The following is an 18,398-nucleotide window of genomic DNA, read 5'->3' as shown; positions in this document are numbered from 1 at the left end:
AAGAGTACTGCATTGTACATGTAGATGTAGGCCACGTCTCAAGAAACTAAAAGGATCTGCCTCTTGCAGTCAGTCTTGTGTTCAGTTTCTGGCTTTAAGAGAAATAATTTGTGCTAACAGATCTAATTTTAAGATGTTCTTGATGTAATTTCGAGAATGTTTTGTCTTTGCATTGAATATAGAGCTGGAAAGTACATTAATTGGTATCTGAACTTTTGGTTCTTGCCAAAGTTCTGTTTCTCCTCTTTTGCAAGTTTGTTTTGATAGTTTGCACTTCGTAGGATGAGGGATATATCATATCTATGTTGTGCGATTATAGACCTCTTGTGAGGTTGTGAACTCCATTGAAATGAGACCTTGCTACCATTGTCTTTAGGAGTGGGTCATCTGTTCATATCTACTGAAGATCAGGCCAAAGTGCTCAGTCTCTTTGAGTAATGTCTTTACCCCCGCTATGTGAACAATGAAAGATCATGAAAGTGAAGAAGAATCTTTACACGAGACTGGAATCCATCCAGGTCAGACCACAAAGCACAAGGAATCTTCAACATGGACACCCAGTACTCTGATTCCCTCACAACCTCCGCAGTTACTGCTCACACCAGAATCCACCCTTGCCTTGTGGCAAACTACCCCAAATGTCTGGATCGACAAGAGCAAGACGATTACCCAATCGAGCCACCGTTATCCGCAGCGTGCAACAAGTTTCAGTCAATTTTCAAGCCTTCCGCGTCACTTCCGTCTGTCCGAAGCAGCGCCCCACACCCAGTACCAGCAGACTTGGGATGAGATAGAAAGTATTAAGCAGGAGCTGTGTGTAAAGCGGGTGATTCCTGCGGATTATCGTAGAACAGCTGTTCGTTACCATGGTGATGAGACGGTGGACCGTAAGAACTGGGTCCCATTTATCATCTTGGTTCATTCAGTGGATAATGTAGCCCACGATGTCGAAGCTCAGGTACAAAGTTTTTTTAAACTGGAACAGACCTCCAGGGAGGTCAGTCACAGTGCTGTTCCTGCTAGAATCCCATGTGCTTTATCGTTAGTCTTCATACATAATTCCTTTTCTTTTATCACCTTAAGAAATTCCTTTTCTTTTATCATTTTAAGAAATAGTGAAATTTCGAAGAAAAATCAATTGATCTGTGTTGAAAAACATGAATGTTTCAAAATACGTTTACATGGAATTATGTTCACTGTAGAAATATTTTAGAATGATGATAAAGAGAATCAAAAGTCCTAATACATGATGTACAGGGGCCGATTGCACAAAAGGGTCTTTCCAAGGACCGTCTTTCGTGTCGCCCATCTTTTATGATGCGCTGTAAGCGGGGTGTTTCTGAAATTTATGATAAACAAATAAAATTTGTAAGCTTGCTTTTAAATCAAATTTTATACAATTTCATGAGATATCACATCATTTTGTAAACAAAAATATTCTGTTTATTTTAACGGACAAATAAAATATATTTGCAGATAATTTATTTGAAATGCGTTTCACATGGCGTATCATAAAAGATGGGCGACACGAAAGACGGTCCTTGGAAAGACCCTTTCGTGCAATCGGCCCCAGGTACTTGTAAATTCTACAGATCATAATACATTAAAGACTCTACATGTTAAATCCTGGTGGGAGGTTCATAAAGCTGTTTGTAACTTACGAGCTACACTGTACTTTACGATCGGCTGGTGACCCTTCCTTAAAGGTCAAGTCCACCCCACAAAAATGTTAATTTGAATAAATAGACAAAAATCAAACCAGCAAAATGCTGAAAATTTCATCAAAATCGGATGTAAAATAAGAAAGTTATGACATTTTAAAGTTTTGCTTATTTTTCACAAAACAGTGATATGCACAACTCAAATGAGACAGTCGATGATGTCCCTCACTCACTATTTCTTTTGTTTTTTATTGTTTGAATTATACAATATTTCATTTTTTATAGATTTGACAATAAGGACCAATTTGACTGAATCATATAGTATAAAACAATGCTCATTCCACATGTTCAGGGAGGAAGTAATCGTTGTTTCACTTGACAAGGAGGAGAAAAATAGGATATTCCCTATTTTATACAATAAAATACAAAAGAAATAGTGAGTGGATGACGTCATCAGTCTCCTCATTTGCATACCCAACAGGATGTGCATATAACTGTTTTGTGAAATTGAGCAAAACTTTAAAATGTCTTAACTTTCTTATTTTACATCCAATTATGATGAAATTTTCAGTGTTATGTTTGTTGGATTTTTCTCTTTTTATTTAAATCAACTTTTTGTTGGGGTGGACTTGTCCTTTAAACACCTTATCAACACCTTTGGAAATCTGGTAGCACAAGAATGAATCCCCAGTTGTTTGTAAAATCGATCGTAGCTTAAAAACAGATTTTTATGAAACATCCACCAGGATTTTTTGAGTTTGTAAAGACTTGAGCTATACTCACACATGTAGCACTTAACTTAGTAAGTACTGTATATATTTTACTTTAACAAAGCTCATTTATGGACAAATAATAAGATATTTATTATCAGATTGTTCCAATTCCATTATGAAAGTTGATCTTGACCGCAGTGCATGCCAGGAGATGGGCAGTAATTGCTAGATTCAAGGCTGTTTCATGCAGCTCTGGTTTTGTCACAAAATTGTAGGTTAATTGGATATAGATCGAGAATCAGATACAAATAGAGGGTACTCCACAAGCACTATAAAAAGAAAAATGACAGATAAATTAGAAAATGAAACAAGTGGGATGATTTTAAGCTACAATGTACAGTGTGATGAGAATATTTTCTTTTGAATATGATGTACATGTTCAGCACGTACTGTTTAATGAACCTTGTAGTACTTTAAACAACCATGCATAATTCATTGAAGATTAAATATAAAAATGAAACTGTGTACAATGTAGTTTAAAATTTAATACTACATTACACTACAAATCGGATGCATCCGAGAATAAATCAATGAATGGTACGCCAGGCTGCTTAATGTGACATGAGAGTTGGAATTTTTTTTTACATTTTTAAACACTTGTTTTAATTTTTGAATTCTTAAACACTTGTTTTCATTTTTGAATTTTTAAACTCTTGTTTACTGTAAGGTTCAAAGAGTAAATATGTAATTGTATAAAACTGCGTATACTTAAATTAATTCTGGATTGAAAACTTGTACAGGTACATATTTATTGTTTTAATGAATTCATCAAAATAATCATCATTTCTTTTCTCTGGTTTGTTTACTTTTTAACAGGAAAAAGCCAAGAAGCAGACCCAATACCAGCTACGGTTCAGTCTTTTTGACGTCACTTTCAAACGGTTCTTTGGTCGAACCCTAGTTGGACCAAAGAAGGTTTGCAAACAAAGCGCAAGCCATGCTCCAAGACTGCAGTACAATTTAGTGAGTATCTAAACATTATTTGAAAAAAGTAAACCCTTCCCATGTGCTCAAAGATCGTCATCTTTTTAGCCCCAGACCTCCTCATTTAATTTTTAAAGAACAATTTCGATTCTCAGGGATGACAATATCCAGACCAAACTAAAATAACACTGTATTTTTCTTTTTAGTTTACTTCTCGAGAATGAGATGAATGCAATATTCCAAGATATAACCTTTGTTCGCAGCTTATGTACAATCACTTTGTGTCAAAGGTCTTTCAAAATAGAAGACGAAAACCTTACCAGAGAGAATGCTACATGTATATCATCAAAGGTAAAACTCAATGTCACACAAAGAATCAACCTATCAAAAAATTACTAGTGGCCACTACCGGTAATCATTTGTAATTGATTGTGAGATGATATTCCAATGCAATTCAATCTGTGAAGCCTTTTCAAAAAGTTTTATACAGGCTTTAGATTACATGGAGTTAAATCATGTGATTAAATAGAGTGTTATTTACTCAATCTCTTTCCTCATCTAAAATGTATGTAATGGACTTGTATTTAAATGCAATCAACTAATGAAAAAAGGTTACCGGTAATTTAATGCAATAATGGAGATTAACATGCTCTTCGACATGCATGTGGTCATTTTCATCAAGCTAAATGAATTCAACCAAAGTCAAGTTGATGGCCGTTTCCATGACAACATACAACAAAGCAAGTCCAAAGATCCCATTGATAAATGTGTCAACAAATGAGGGGAAACAGCACGTTTGCATTATATTTTGATGATGTACAGTGTATATTTGTGCTACAGCACGGATGAAGGTGTACATGTGTAAAGGCATTTTTATTGATCTAGTAATGAATATGGGTGTGCATTTATGCAGCTTAATGGAGAAATAAAACAAATTTCTTGAGTGCAGCAAACTTTGCACAGTATATGTATATTTTTTTTATCTTAGAGGTTGTACATGCACACACACACACACATAATTTGATTGTTTAAAAGAGTGCTTTATTCTGGAATCCTGTAAAAAATAAGTTGTATTTATTATTGCATAGTACATGTAGTAGCAGCAGCAGCAGCAAAATGGAGCAGCAGTAGTATATTTAGGAGTGCAGATGGGGGGGGGGGGGCACTAGCCAGTCAACAGTGTAAAGAAAATGTTATTTATGAACCAGAATCAGAATAAATTTGTATTGTTTGTATTATTAACCCTGCACATTATGATATCATTCCCCCGGGGTATTATTTTTATGGGGGTGTGCCTCACTAAACTCTGAAATGGGGTCTATTAAAGGAACTGACTATAAGGGTAAAGTACGGGTCTTGGGAACTAGATATACATGTATACCGCGGTGTGTGAAAAACAGGGTCTACGGAATGGAATTGCGGCACTGTAGGTGCGGTGCACCATAGCGCTGTGAATGCGCTAGCCATGCATGGACCGGCTACTTGTTAGGCCTTTTTGTAGGGAGTTGCGAAGCAATATGTGCATCTCTTGCAGGTGGTGCTCGCGCTTGACAACTTTGGCAGGGCTGGGGAACTGAGATGTATCATAACGCGTCTTGCGAGCAGGGCTGTGCGGCTTCTGAACTGAACTTTTGTCATTCGGAGTATCTAGAGAACTGAAAATCAGGTCTGAAAACAGGGGGTCATCAGAGCGGCACATATCCCTACCACCAATATATGTGAGTCCCCCCCCCCTGGATCATGCCCTTCTGAATCTTATTTTTGGGTGGTAATTTGATTCTGTAGTACACGTACATAGATAGAATAATCTATTTTAAGAATGCTGACAATTTTGGGAGTTTGCAGCATTTAAAATCATGAGTGCAATTCTCAGTAGTGTGAGTGTTATGTAGTATAATTTATCATGGTTCTGAACTTGCTCTTAACCATTTTTGGACTTTTTCCCAGGGAGTTGAGAAAATGCATGCATTTTTTTTTTTTTTTTGCGGGCATGCAAGGATCCGATGACTGGGATACGTCTTTCAAATGTACATGATGTACATATTAAAGCGCTCTGTAAAGTATATAAAATGGAATACATGTATCATTGACTTTTGTTCTATTTTTTTTCCAGCCTGTTTACTTTCACACGTCATTAGCTGACCCTAACATTGTTTTGATTGTTGAGATCATTGCACTCATCAACGATGCTAAGACAGGCCCTCGTCAGATGTCATGTGGCTGGTGTGTGCTCAGGCTGTTCCAACAAGGTATCTGTTGTAATCATGGTGATACATTATTGCACCTATTTTGGTTCTGTGTCATTTACTCTCGGACAATTGCTCCACTCTAAATTCCACTCACTAATCAAATGGCCAACTTCAACCCTTGGTTTAACACTTTACCCGACCTAAATTATCTAACATCAAACCCTATTGCACTCCTTACCCTACATCTTAAACGGAATTAAGCCCGGAGCGATTTTCACAAGAGCAAATGCTGTGTCACCCTTATTTTAGTACAGCATGTTTCTGTTTTTGTTCCAAATGTTTGAATTGTCATCTCAATGAAAAATTGTTCTTGAATGCCATGGGCTTTAATAATTGCAACATTTTAACTTGTGGGCCATTGATGATATCTCATGCGTTCAATAAATTGTACTCGGGCCTGAATATCTGAATGCCTTACTACTTATGAGTCTTACCTGAAGACCTTTCTGTTCCCCACTCTAACATCATTGCAAGAATGACATAATATTGTAGCACTAGCTAGTGCAGTAGGATTTAAACTGAATGATGATTCTAAGCACTGTTTGAAGACATTGAAATTTGTGAAACATTTCCTGTTTTTGAGCAAGAGTCAACAGAGGCGTATAACGATGCTATGCAAGAACTTCATCATTGGGTGGAAACGGATGCAAGTGCTGCATTGGGATTTGAACCCAAGCCCTTATGGTTCAAATTACAATATCCAGAGAGTTACCCACTGATCCACATCTCATGCTCTTCTTTCCATCATTGTAATGCACAACACCAGTGCAACAAACAAGCCTACATGTATTTGATGTCATATTGATGATATTTCTTTCAGCATACAGTTGTATTGATTATTGGATGTAATTTCCAATTGCTTGGAGCCAAAATGCATCTGTCTGCATTTTAAAATCATTTCCACATACACTTCCTCACCTGATACTGTTGTTAAAACATTTAACTTGTACATGTAGGTCTAATGATTAAAAAAATAAAATTGATATTTACAGGCTTTTTTTTCTTTTTTTTTAAAATTCATGATAGTAATACAGTCAGTTTGCACTTGTTACTTTGCACAATGAAATTTTGTTTCTTTTACACATTTTCTGTGCTTCTATGTAGAAATTAGCTTTTTCATTTTAACATGGTTTGTAATAATAAGTCATATATTAATATTTCATTCAATGTACGTGTATTTTGATTGACCTACTGTATGAACTTTGAATAGCATGTCACAATAGATACATGGTGCCTTAAATCAAAATAGGACATATCTTTTTTTATTGTTGACCCATACAATTTATTCAAACATTTGATCTCTTTTAATAGGTGATATGCCAGACACGTCTCAAGCAACACCGGCCCCTGTGAGGAGGGTGGATGTCTACCATGGTTCCCCTAGAGCTCTTCTATACCTAGAAGATGATGATATTGAAGGTAAGAACCGAATATATGTCGCAATCAAATGATAGAAGATAAAACCTTTTAATATTTATCTGTAATCTTGTAGAATGTTCGAAGTTTGTGGTTATTTCCTGTATTTTGAGGATGCAGAGAAGAGAATCATCAAATGTTCAAAGGATAAAATTATATTAAGTAGATTCTCCATCAGAAGTCTTTCGTAAAATACTCATCAATAATGATTACTCTGGCTTTAGCAGACAAGCTGTTATAATATGCCCTGTGTCTAAAAGGCACCTACATGTAACAAGCAATACAAATCCTATAGTATATCATAATTAAATTCGTTGAGAAAAATGAAAAAAAAATGACTTGAGCAAGATGGTAGCGTATAGGCGGTTGCTTCGTAGTACCACCACATTTTGCTTACGTTTCGCATAACAGCATCATACTTGTAAAAGCAAAGACAATTTGGCTGCAGCCTTGGCCTAGATGATCAAATTTCCACCTTGTGTTCCAATCAGGTAACCCAAACATCACCTTCGTGTCCGACTGCCAGCTGTGTTTTACCATCAAGACCCACCGCTACCTGGAGAAGATCTTCCATCTACTACCAGAGAACATCCTAGCTCTAGGAACTGACATCATTCCTGGTGTGACCATTGTGGATGCTAACTCGGGTAAGGATGTGCAGACTTGCCAATTAGTAGGATTTTTCAAAGGGAAAGTGACACTAAAGAGGATTTTATCCCCAAGAAATGGGATTTTTGAAACTTGGAAGAATTATTTTTTTATTTAATGTTTTTTTTTATTTCCCTCCAATAGGGCATATATTTGCATAAACATTTTAACAATGATATAAATAACACAATACAAAGCATATCATACATGTACACACATATTGTAATTTTGAACAAAGTATAGGCCTACAGGGCGTTTCAAACAAAAGGCAACCGATCCCTAGAGTGGCCATGCCCTACACCCATTTGTTCTGCCGCCGACACATGCAACAGCAAAAACAAATGTGAAAAAGACCATACCTACTTTTGAGAAAATTAAACAATATGTAAGAAAATGTTACAAAAATGAGAGGCAAATTAGTATTATGGAAAACAAAACACATAAATTTGATAAAAAATTGGTAAATTTCGAAAGAATACTTGTCATTTTGTAATAAGATTTCCGGACCTTAATATGTATTTCTGTTTAATGTAAACATATTTTCATGATGAATATACAGTGTGTTTCAGGTGAGAGGTGATCAATTATTGCTGGAGGGGCCGTGTTTGGTGCTCATTTGTTTTTGCTGAAACGTGTAAGAATGATGATTTTTGGTATGTTTTTCAAAATATTTAAGAAAAATTTGATTTTAGGCTAGAAAATAGGACAAAATGAAATACATGTAAAGAACAGGATTTTTTCCCATCTTAGATTACATGTAGCAGCTCTGGCTTTGTAATCATGAGTGAGTTTTTTTGTGTGTGGTCTGATTGTGTGGTTTGGCTTTTTGGTAACCGGCCTGCCTACTTTGGATCATGTTGGAATTGAAGGAGGAATAAATTAAAAAATAACTGCTAAGAAATTGGAAATCAGCAGCTGTCAGAACTCTTTTTTTTTTAAATGTTGCTCAAAATTGGAAAAGGTTTTGAGCTAACAATGTTGAAGTTCTCTTGAACAAAGAATGAGCTTTCAAAATCACTTGGGGTTATGACTTTTGCTTGTTATCCGGCTTCTGCCCAAACTTATGAATTAAATCCATCTGAGGGCAAAGGTAAAAATCGAAGTCACTTTATCCAGTAATAGTGGTGTTACTTGCTGGTCCAGGTGGGTGTTTCATAAAGCTGTTCGTAAGATACGAATGGCTTTGCGCACGACTGGTAACCCTTTCTCCCCGGGGGGGCCAGTCAAATATATTGCTGTACACACGCGTTTAAAGGGGTGTTTTTTCAGTTTTGGACGCGGTCCGCGCGTGGACTCGTTAAGGGTATCAAAAACACCGATTTTAAAGAAAAGGGGTGGTCTTGAAAAACTGGTCAATGGTCAATCGCGGGGTCAAACGTATTTGGGTATGTTTTTTCCCCAAAGCTTTTTTTTTTAAGACTAGCCAAATGTGTTTAGGGTATGTGTTTTTTTTTCCAAGCTTTTTCCCCGAGGTCATATTTTGGCGACAACTTGTTTAGGGGCCAAAATGTGTAAATAAGGCCCGCGAAAAACTTGTTTAGGGGGTTATTTTGCACACAGAGAAAAACTCGTTTAGGGGGTGTTTGGAAATTCCTTGGTCACGCGTGTGTACAGCAATATATTTGACTGGCCCCCCCGGGCCTTTCTCATGCCAAGTGATATATCCCTATATATTTTTTATTTTTATTTTTTAATCTTTTTCCCCTCCACAGGGATTTTATTGGCAATAAAAAATCAATAGGTACAGAGCACAATGAATAATACAATCACTGATATAAACAATGAACTGACAAGTATAACAAAATAATTTTACATGTTGAAGTCAAACAATAAAAAGATTTTTCAACCGAAACCATCTTTTGTCAAATCTGCGTTGTTTGAAATTAACTTGGGCAATGTATTTCTCATTTTGATAATAATTGATTATTGAGGATTTAATGATACTGAAAAGAGGGATTGTATTGTTTATTTTACAATCATACACAGTTTTTCTTACTATAATAAAAATACAATTAAGTGCACAATTGTTTTTTCCAATAAATCCGAGTATTTTATTTTCATCTGAAAAGGGTAGAGTCTCACTGGTTTTGGTCCTAATCCTAATCCTATATAATTGAGTCAGGACCCAAATCATGTTCCAGACGTTCGTAAAGTTGTGCGGTAACTTTACAAACAGCTTTTTGAAACGCCCACCTACATGTAGACATGAATAGATCAATTTGATATATCACCGTTAGTAAAATTCCAATAACATAAATAATATTAATTTGTCTGTAAAGGCCAAGTAGTCTGTCCAAATCAATGATTATAGTCATGTTTGGATAGACCATAGGGTGATGATTCAATTATTTTAATTCCAAGAAAGGATATACCTTATTTTGAATAGAATATCATACAAATTTGTTGGGTTTCATTAAAACCAAGAAGCCTTTTCTGCTCAGATTGATTTTTTGTGCTAATTTCAAATGTATTCTTATTTTTTGTTGATCTTGTTTCCCTTTATTGTGTTATTTTTTGCTAATTTCAAATGTATTATTTTTTTGTTCTTGTTTCCATTTATCTTGATATTTTTGCTTATTTCAAATGTATTCTTATTTCTTTTATCTTGTTTCTCTTTATCTTGATATTGTTGCTAATTTCAAATGTATTCTTATTTTTTGTTGATCTTGTTTCCATTTATCTTGATATTTTTGCTTATTTTAATGTATTTTTATTTTTTGTTAATCATGTTTCCATTTATCTTGATATTTTTGCTAATTTCAAATGTATTCTTATTTTTTGATGACTTGTTTCCCTTTATCTTGATATTTTATGAAGGAGGGGACAGTTTGAGAAAACCAAAGCCATTGAAGAAAGTATCCTGCTCCATTGACAAGGTTCAAGTCACGCTCCATCCTAACGTAGAGAAGTTTGAGGATGAACTTTGTAAACTCATCAACTCTGATAGGACTCTACGGGTAAGATCTTTCAAACATGTAATGGTGCTTGCATTTAACTCCACAAGCAATTAATTTGGAGCCATTTTGATATTTGTTTTGCATCTTATCAGGGCTGTGGTTTTTATCTCATCCAGCCTGTAGAGCCAGATGAGCTTGTGCTGTTGCATGGTGTTTGTTGCCTGTCGTCCGTCATCTGTCCAAAATTAAAGAATTCCTTTTTCTTTGTCATTTCATGTCTGATTTCAATCCTGTTTGCTTTATATGATACAAAACTTCAGACAGAATTTTGAAACTCACTAAATATGTTAATTCATGTCTTTGTTTCAAAATTCACAAAAAAATGCTTCTTCTTTATTTGTTGACCGATTTTGATTTTGTTTTGTTCATCTGGTATAGATACAGGAAGTTTGTTAAACTTTTACACAGAATTGTGAAAATTTGACTAGAAAATTACCTGAATTAATTCATGCAAAGTTTATCCAAATATCCCCAAAATGCTTCTTCTCCTTTGTTTGTTGATCAAATTTGCACATACATGATAGCACGAGTGTGAACTTTTTTTTATATATGGTTAGCTACATTATTATTAATGTTGTCAATTGCTCAGAAAAAGCGTATGACAGTAATCATGCTTTTTACATCTCCTTTGTTTTTTTTATTTTTTATTTATTTATTTTTATTTTTTATTTTTTTATTTCAAATCAAGTACTTTTTTTTTATTTTTTTTTATTTGTATGTTCTCATTTACATCGTCACTGTATATTGAACAAAAATAAAAAACAACAGCATGATATACATTATAATTCAACATAAAAATTGACAACATTATATAAATATAGCAAGAAAAATGTTTAGATACATGTTCAATAGTAAGCAAACATAATGCCTAAATTGACTTTTCAATCTCCTTTGTTATTCAACTCATATTTTTATCCCAATAACATTTAACACATGTTGTTTTCCCATAACATCAACCTGGTATTTCTATTCATACACATATAGGAAGAAGTCACATCTGATAAAGGGGTCGTTCAAGTGGCTGAGAGGAGATTACATGTTGGTATCCACAATGGCTGGGGGTACGTTGACTCCCCTCAGATTATGATGCTGGATGCTGATACGCTGAACAGAGGGGGCTCCAGGGGGAGTAAGAGAATGGGAAAGAAGGGCATCTCTGGCTCCAGGTAAGAAATACATGTACAACCTGTATATACTGTGTGATAAAGACTAGGAGCTGCATAACTGTATTATGATGATGATGATGCAGCTGATGATGATAATGATGGTGGTGATGATAATGATGGTGATGGAAATGATGAGGATGATAATGATGATGGTGATGATGATGATGATGATGCAAGATTTGTTGGGCAGAGTGGCTCCAGGGGAGTAAGAGAATGGGGAAGAGGGGCATCTCTGATTTGCTTTTGAGAAATACAAAATGATGACGACCAGGAATGGAAGAAGAATAATGGATGACAATGACGACAATAATGATAATAATGCAAATGATAATGACAACAATATGGTGATTACATAATAAGTGCATCTCATTCTCATTTTGTATTTTCACTACCAGGGAGAGTCTACAAGGCACGTCTGTATTGCATGTAAAGGGTAGTATCAAACTATCGGAGGTGGTCAAGGATCCTCTCTTTAGCTTAGTCTTTATGATGGAATACATCGTCACGATACCTAACTCTATGAGTGACAAGAAGGTAGGTTACCTTCAGTCAATCATGTGGTGATGGTGGTTTATTTTCAATTGGTCAAATGCCAATTTGTCCATTTACCAACTTGTCTACTATCATTTGGTCTACCATCAGTTCGTCAATTATCCACATGGTCTTATTGCAATTTCGTCCACTCACCATTTCGTCTAATAACCAGTTAGGTCCAATAGGTCCATTTGGTCTATAAATAGGACTTAGTGTTAATTGGGCGAAATGAATGAAAATATAATGGATATTAGACCAACTGGTTATGAGACGAGATTAGACAAAGTGATGATTGATGGACGGAATGGCCTTAGACTAGGTCAGCAAGAGAGTTGCATTAATTGTCAGATTTAACAAGAAAATGTCATTGTATATATTTTATCTTCCTTTATTTTAACCAAACCATGAGAAGATTTATGTGTATTCATTTGTGTAGTTTGTGAGTTTTGGCTCTATACAATATTTTTATGCACAGCACTTAAATCCACACCAAATATATGAGCAGAAAGAGAAGATATGTGCTTTTATCTTGCCCATCATCACTTTTGCTGATTTGAAAATATCAGCAACAATAGTTCATTTCTTGAAGACAACAGTGTTTGAAGTTTAAAAATCGTGATTAGCCCATGCAAATTTGCATTTTTCAAAACATAATGCATGTTAAACTTAAAATTCATTTTAGCTGTTAACTTTCTTAGTCTAAATAAAATATCAGGCCAGGTGCATATCCAGCATCAGATCCTACAAAGCATTTCATTGGCCCAATTGTTTGGGGACAATAGTGACTCTAATATGCTTGTGCATACATTTCTTTGTCATACCTGATACTGGATATGCTAGTACTGGCAGTACACTGAAAATGCTGGTGTTTCAAATAGAAAAAAATTAAGTCCACTTCAAACACATCTCCTTTTTTGAATACATACATGTACTGGCCATAAATTTATACATTTATTTATGCATGTTCATAAGTTTCATTGGCATATATTTGTATTGCAGCTGAATTCAAGCATGAATCGTCACCAAACCCGTAACATCGCAGTCCGCTGGGCTGCATGGTGCCCCAAGTTCCAGGACTCCTTGTCTGAGGTCAACCTGACGTTCACCGGGGGTCCGGTACCAAACCCAGATGGGATCCTGTTCTATAAGTGCGATGATCCGTCTAGCGATGAGATGAACAAGATGGTGGCTGGAAAACTCAAATTTGTCTTCAAGATTAAGGTAAGTGAGAAATAATTTTTTAGGTGCTTTTTCTTTTATTTGCTCAACAAATATTAATGCGGTAAATACAGTAGGCATTATACATTGACCTCATTGCACCGCCATCTTAGAGGCTGAAGCCATTGCCTTGCATGCGTATGTGATCTGCAGCTGGCGCATCTCTGACAACTTAGTTTATACGTAATCCCATATCCTCTGACGGAGGGCGCTATGAGATTATGATGTCATATGCACAGGTCTGTTATTATTATTGTGCTGTATGCACGATATTGAATTTCCAAGTATTCTTGAATACATGTATTGCTTTTGGCAGATCTTGGTGCAACCCCAAAGAAGATGGTAGCCCCAAACCTTTCCTCTTAGGGGCGATTGTGACCCTCATGTATTGCCTTCTTCAAAAATGTCTTGATCTAAAGACATGTGTTATTAAAGACAGTGGTTGTGTGTCATATGTCTTGGTTCCTGGATGGTAATGTCTTGGTCTGTTGTCTCAAAGGAAACTTTCTTACCTGAATATCTTGGAGGCCAAGACATTGAAGAAGAATACTCCTTCAGCAGCTCCAAAGATAACCAGAGATGAAAACCTGGGACCTGTTGCATAAAACTTTGCCATAGAAAACTTTCAAATTTTTGCCAGAGTTTTTTAATGTGTATTAAAGTTTCAATGGCATGATTTTGTTTGCCAGAGTTTTTGCTTATTTGCCAGTTTTTTTGTTTTTTTTTTGGCAAAAGTTTTATGAAACGGGTCCCTGATGTATAAGTGTGAGGTGCCACAATGACGTTATTTTAATTTAAAAAAAAATATATTCATTGAAAGTAATGTTGTAACCCGCAAGTGAAAACCCGAACCGTACCGTCCCGTATAATCCAATAATTTGCAAGCGGGACCCGCTGACCCGTCGGGTTTTAACCCGCAAGTCAATTTATCTTTGAAAAATGAAAAATGTTATTTCTGCAATCCCCACACTATACAGGCTCAAATCAGGAAAATATATGCCAACTACTAACCTAGCCTAGAGTGAATTTACTTACAATTTGCAAATTCGCCTTTTATTCCGGAGAGAAAATGTTTTTTTTTGTGACTTTGTACCACGAAATGGGTCCGCTCTGATCTCGAAATTGAAAGCATTACGCAATTAACTCCTCTGATTGGAGCCGCAGCTCAGCGCGCGCTAGCTAGCCCAGGCTGCCCAGCAAAGATCGGCAATATTGTTTTTCAGTCAAGGTCGGTCGACACGGCGACTCACAACAATCATAATTACAATATTCAATTCTATGGGACCTCGTCTGTAAAGTAATCAAGTTGAAATAAATACCAGGATAATGATACAGTCAATTTTTTCTTCTTGTATATCTCCATATTATTTCCTTCTGTTTTTGTATTTCTTCCAATTCTTTGTAAACTAATACAAACGTTTACGAGGGCGCCCATGAACTTACGTAAACAGCTTGTGTTACTAGTGCTTAGCTAGCTTAGCTAGGCTTTTATTTATTTTTTATCTCTCTCGATCGATCGGTCAAGAGAGAGGTATTTGCAAGAAACTTGCAATCCATTGCAATCAAATTTTACATCTTCAGAAATCTTAAAGACTATCAATCAATTGTATATCGGAAAAATTAAGAGATCTGGGCATTCAGGGTGCGGGGGCTTCAGTTTTCATCAGAAAATGTATGAAATAACGAAAAGGAGGGTTAGTTAGCCACTAGACTAGACCAGCTTAGCATGTCTTTAAAAAAATTACAAAAAAAGGCAGCTAACACTCTGACCTGACGGCACGCTCTATCAGGTCATGACCTAATTTGGTAATCCAATAAGCAAACAACTGTCTCACTGCCGTGCACCGCAAATCCCTCAAGCTCAAACAGCGAGCGTTGCCGTGGAAACGGGCTCGACTCGCCCCACTCCAAGTCATAAAGCAATCCTTTCTCTACCACGTGGCCTATCACTCGCTCCTTGCCAGACATGATTACGCAATGTATTCTGGCTTCTGTCTACATTCTCCGAACACATCCCCTCCCCTCTCTCTCTCTCCCCCTCTCCCAGTCGTAAAACATTCCTTTCTCTGACTGCGCTGCACTGGCGCTCCTTTGAAAGAGCAACTCGATGTATTATGTCGAACTGTCTCAGTCCTGTTCACTGTTCACAAGACAAAAATACGCCGGCATTTTTTAAAAGGAAATATCTACGTCTCTAAAAGAATCCGCCACGTAAGAAGCACATGATCCTTACTCAATTTTCATTGTTAATGTTTTTATTATGCGTCGTTACTTCTCCCTTTTTTTCGTATGACGGTCTGCGGGTTTGAGAATGAACTCGGCCCGGCCCGCAACCCGCGAACGGGGGCATACCGGCAGGTTAACCCGTACCGCAACGGGTGCGGGTTACAACATTAATTGAAAGTGAGTGTGCACCATGCAAGTAACTGCAAAGAGTTCAATTTTGATGAGTTGATCTTAATGCTTTACTTCAATCTGTCAGTGTTGGGTGTTTTGAGACGAGCGATTGTGCGCCTCATGTCTCATCATGGTTATGGCAAATTCTTACCACAAGTGTCTACGGGGGTATTGCAAGAAAATATTTGCAATCAATAATTGCAAATTTCAGGTGGAAATTTACAATTGATACGTAGATCAATTTTAACCATTGTAAATCAATTTATATTTGTTGATGCAAGAAGCAGACCGTCAATCAATTGCAAATGTGCAATGAAATACATGAATTTCAATTGATTTGGGGACTTGAAAGTGACTTGCGATCAATTGCAAGTTTCTTGCAACACCCCATATACATGTATGTCTGGGGGGGATGTTTCACAAAGATTTATGTATGACTTAGAGTCGCACTTAAATGCCTAGTTGCGTGTGTTATGAAAGGCATGACTGCATTGGTCAGATCATGCCTAGAGGAGGCGCACTGCTGTGAATCGATCAGTAAGATTGCGCGTGGCATATCATGTACGCTTCAGCACTTTCCTGCGACTCTGTCATACTTAAATCTTTGTGAAACACTCCCCCCCCCCATCTCTCTCTGGGAGTTATTGTCTCTGTCTCATCCAAGGCTGTCTGGAATCCAACACTGACACTTATGATGGTAACAATAGTATTTCACAGATTTATATATTTAAAAAAATCTCAATTACAGAAAGAAGAGTCACGGCGCCCTCTTAGTCCACAGTCTACATCAGTGCCGTCGGAGGCTCCCAGGTTACATAGGCCATCGGTAAGTTCACAGTTCAGTACACCCCATGCCAAGCGGTGACACGACATTGCTCCTGCGACAATAGCTCCAGGCTTAATTTCGTCTATTAGATGTAGGGTTAGGATAGGGTTGCAATAGGGTTTTATGTTAGGTTTAGGTTAGGGTAACATGTAGTATTACACCCAGGGTAGAAGTTGCTGATTCGATTAGTGCGTGGAATTTATAGTGGAGCAATTGTCGCCAGAGCTAATGTCATGGAACCATGCCATGTATTATTGCATTACCATTTCAGTTAATGTACTTGACTCAAACTGGTCTGCTTCCTCACAAATTTCCATACTTATCCCTGAGACTTTTTTTTGGGGGGGGGTGGAGGGAGGATGAATGAATAATTCAGGGGTGATTCTTGCTCTCTGATTTTTGACAGAAGTAGATTTTCATTTGCCTTATAAAGTATAAGAAAAAAATAGAAATTATATATATGTGTATATAGAATAGTACATTTTGTTATTGGTTTTAATTCATTTCAAATTTAATGTAAATGAAATTATTTCACTTTATGACCCAAGAATTCTCCAAAAGCAATTGCATTTAATTACATTTCTACCAACAATTATGTCATAATGATATACATGTACAATGTTATTATGGATAGTTTTGTGTACATGTATATTGTATTAATTTTTGCTGTGCCAGCCCATTTTAAAAAATAAAGGAGTGCTGAGAAAGCATTAAAACAAAATAAACATAAATGTATAGGTGAAAAAATGAACACAAATAAAGCGATAACGTATTTGCTTTTCATTATATTTCCCATGCACTGCTTATACATTTTTCCCTTCTTAATATTTTTGTCCTCCATAGTTGGATACCGAGGTAATGTATCACATGATAAACAAATGTTATTAGCACTGTTTTAATCAACTCTCACTGTAGCATACTATATGTAGTGTGTATACATGTTTGATATGTGAAAGTGACCAGGGTCCCGTCTTACAAAGAGTTGTGATTGATCCGATCAACCACAACTATGGAAAGATAGCAGCGTCAACATCTCAAATACATATTTATTCAAAATATTGTCTAGATATGCATGTAATGTATGTTCATACATTCATCGTTTTCTTGAAAATTATTAAGTGGACTTCTCTTTGCTTACAAAGGACATTGTGCAAATTTCCTGTACAAAAAATTATGCAATTGATGGATTTTAGTATCATTGAGGTTGATTGGATCAATTGTAACTCTCGTAAGACGGGGCTCTCATCTAGTTTTTCATTTGGGGTCCATTTCATAAAGAGCATACAATCATGGAAACTACCTTCTCATGGGTCAGCAGCCAATTGCTGGTGGGCTGATAAAACCTTGTATCTCAAAATTAATAAAATTTGAGGTCAGCTTATAAAAGGCGGTATTTTAAAATTATAGCAATGGTGGCAGTCTCATATTGCCTGAAAACAGTCTCCTGATACCCGTGAAGAACTCTTTTGAGGCAAAAGAAAGTTGCTACCCATGTTATACACCTAACTCTAAAATCTAGCTGATTCTGAGCTGTCATCAAAATATTTATCAGCCCACTAGCGCAATATCCATGTTTCCATGGTAGCTGCTATAACTTTAAACATCCATGTTTTCAAAGTTATAATTGGT

The 18,398-nt window shown here is 36.3% G+C and overlaps 1 protein-coding gene across 2 annotated transcripts in view; it reads left to right on the top strand.

The window, feature by feature from the left end:
• The first annotated feature begins 221 nt into the window (after positions 1-221).
• The window catches only part of LOC129275803 (nephrocystin-4-like), a 45,937-nt gene continuing 27,760 nt past the window's right edge, over positions 222-18,398 (top strand). The window contains exons 1-11 of one of the 2 annotated variants that reach the window (XM_064109371.1): positions 222-958; positions 3,251-3,397; positions 5,472-5,607; positions 6,919-7,026; positions 7,515-7,670; positions 10,489-10,628; positions 11,613-11,794; positions 12,190-12,328; positions 13,328-13,549; positions 16,692-16,769; positions 17,613-17,624. In XM_064109371.1, coding sequence (XP_063965441.1) covers positions 464-958; positions 3,251-3,397; positions 5,472-5,607; positions 6,919-7,026; positions 7,515-7,670; positions 10,489-10,628; positions 11,613-11,794; positions 12,190-12,328; positions 13,328-13,549; positions 16,692-16,769; positions 17,613-17,624 — 1,815 coding nt within the window. In that variant the 5' untranslated portion in view covers positions 222-463. The remainder of the gene's footprint in view (positions 959-3,250; positions 3,398-5,471; positions 5,608-6,918; positions 7,027-7,514; positions 7,671-10,488; positions 10,629-11,612; positions 11,795-12,189; positions 12,329-13,327; positions 13,550-16,691; positions 16,770-17,612; positions 17,625-18,398) is intronic. The other variant, XM_064109372.1, reaches the window with a different exon arrangement.

The sequence above is a fragment of the Lytechinus pictus genome, chromosome 14 (genome assembly GCF_037042905.1).
Source record: "Lytechinus pictus isolate F3 Inbred chromosome 14, Lp3.0, whole genome shotgun sequence".
Lineage (NCBI taxonomy): Eukaryota > Metazoa > Echinodermata > Echinoidea > Temnopleuroida > Toxopneustidae > Lytechinus > Lytechinus pictus.
The sequence above is the reverse complement of the archived record's forward strand: the minus strand, read 5'-3'. Positions and strand labels throughout refer to the sequence as shown.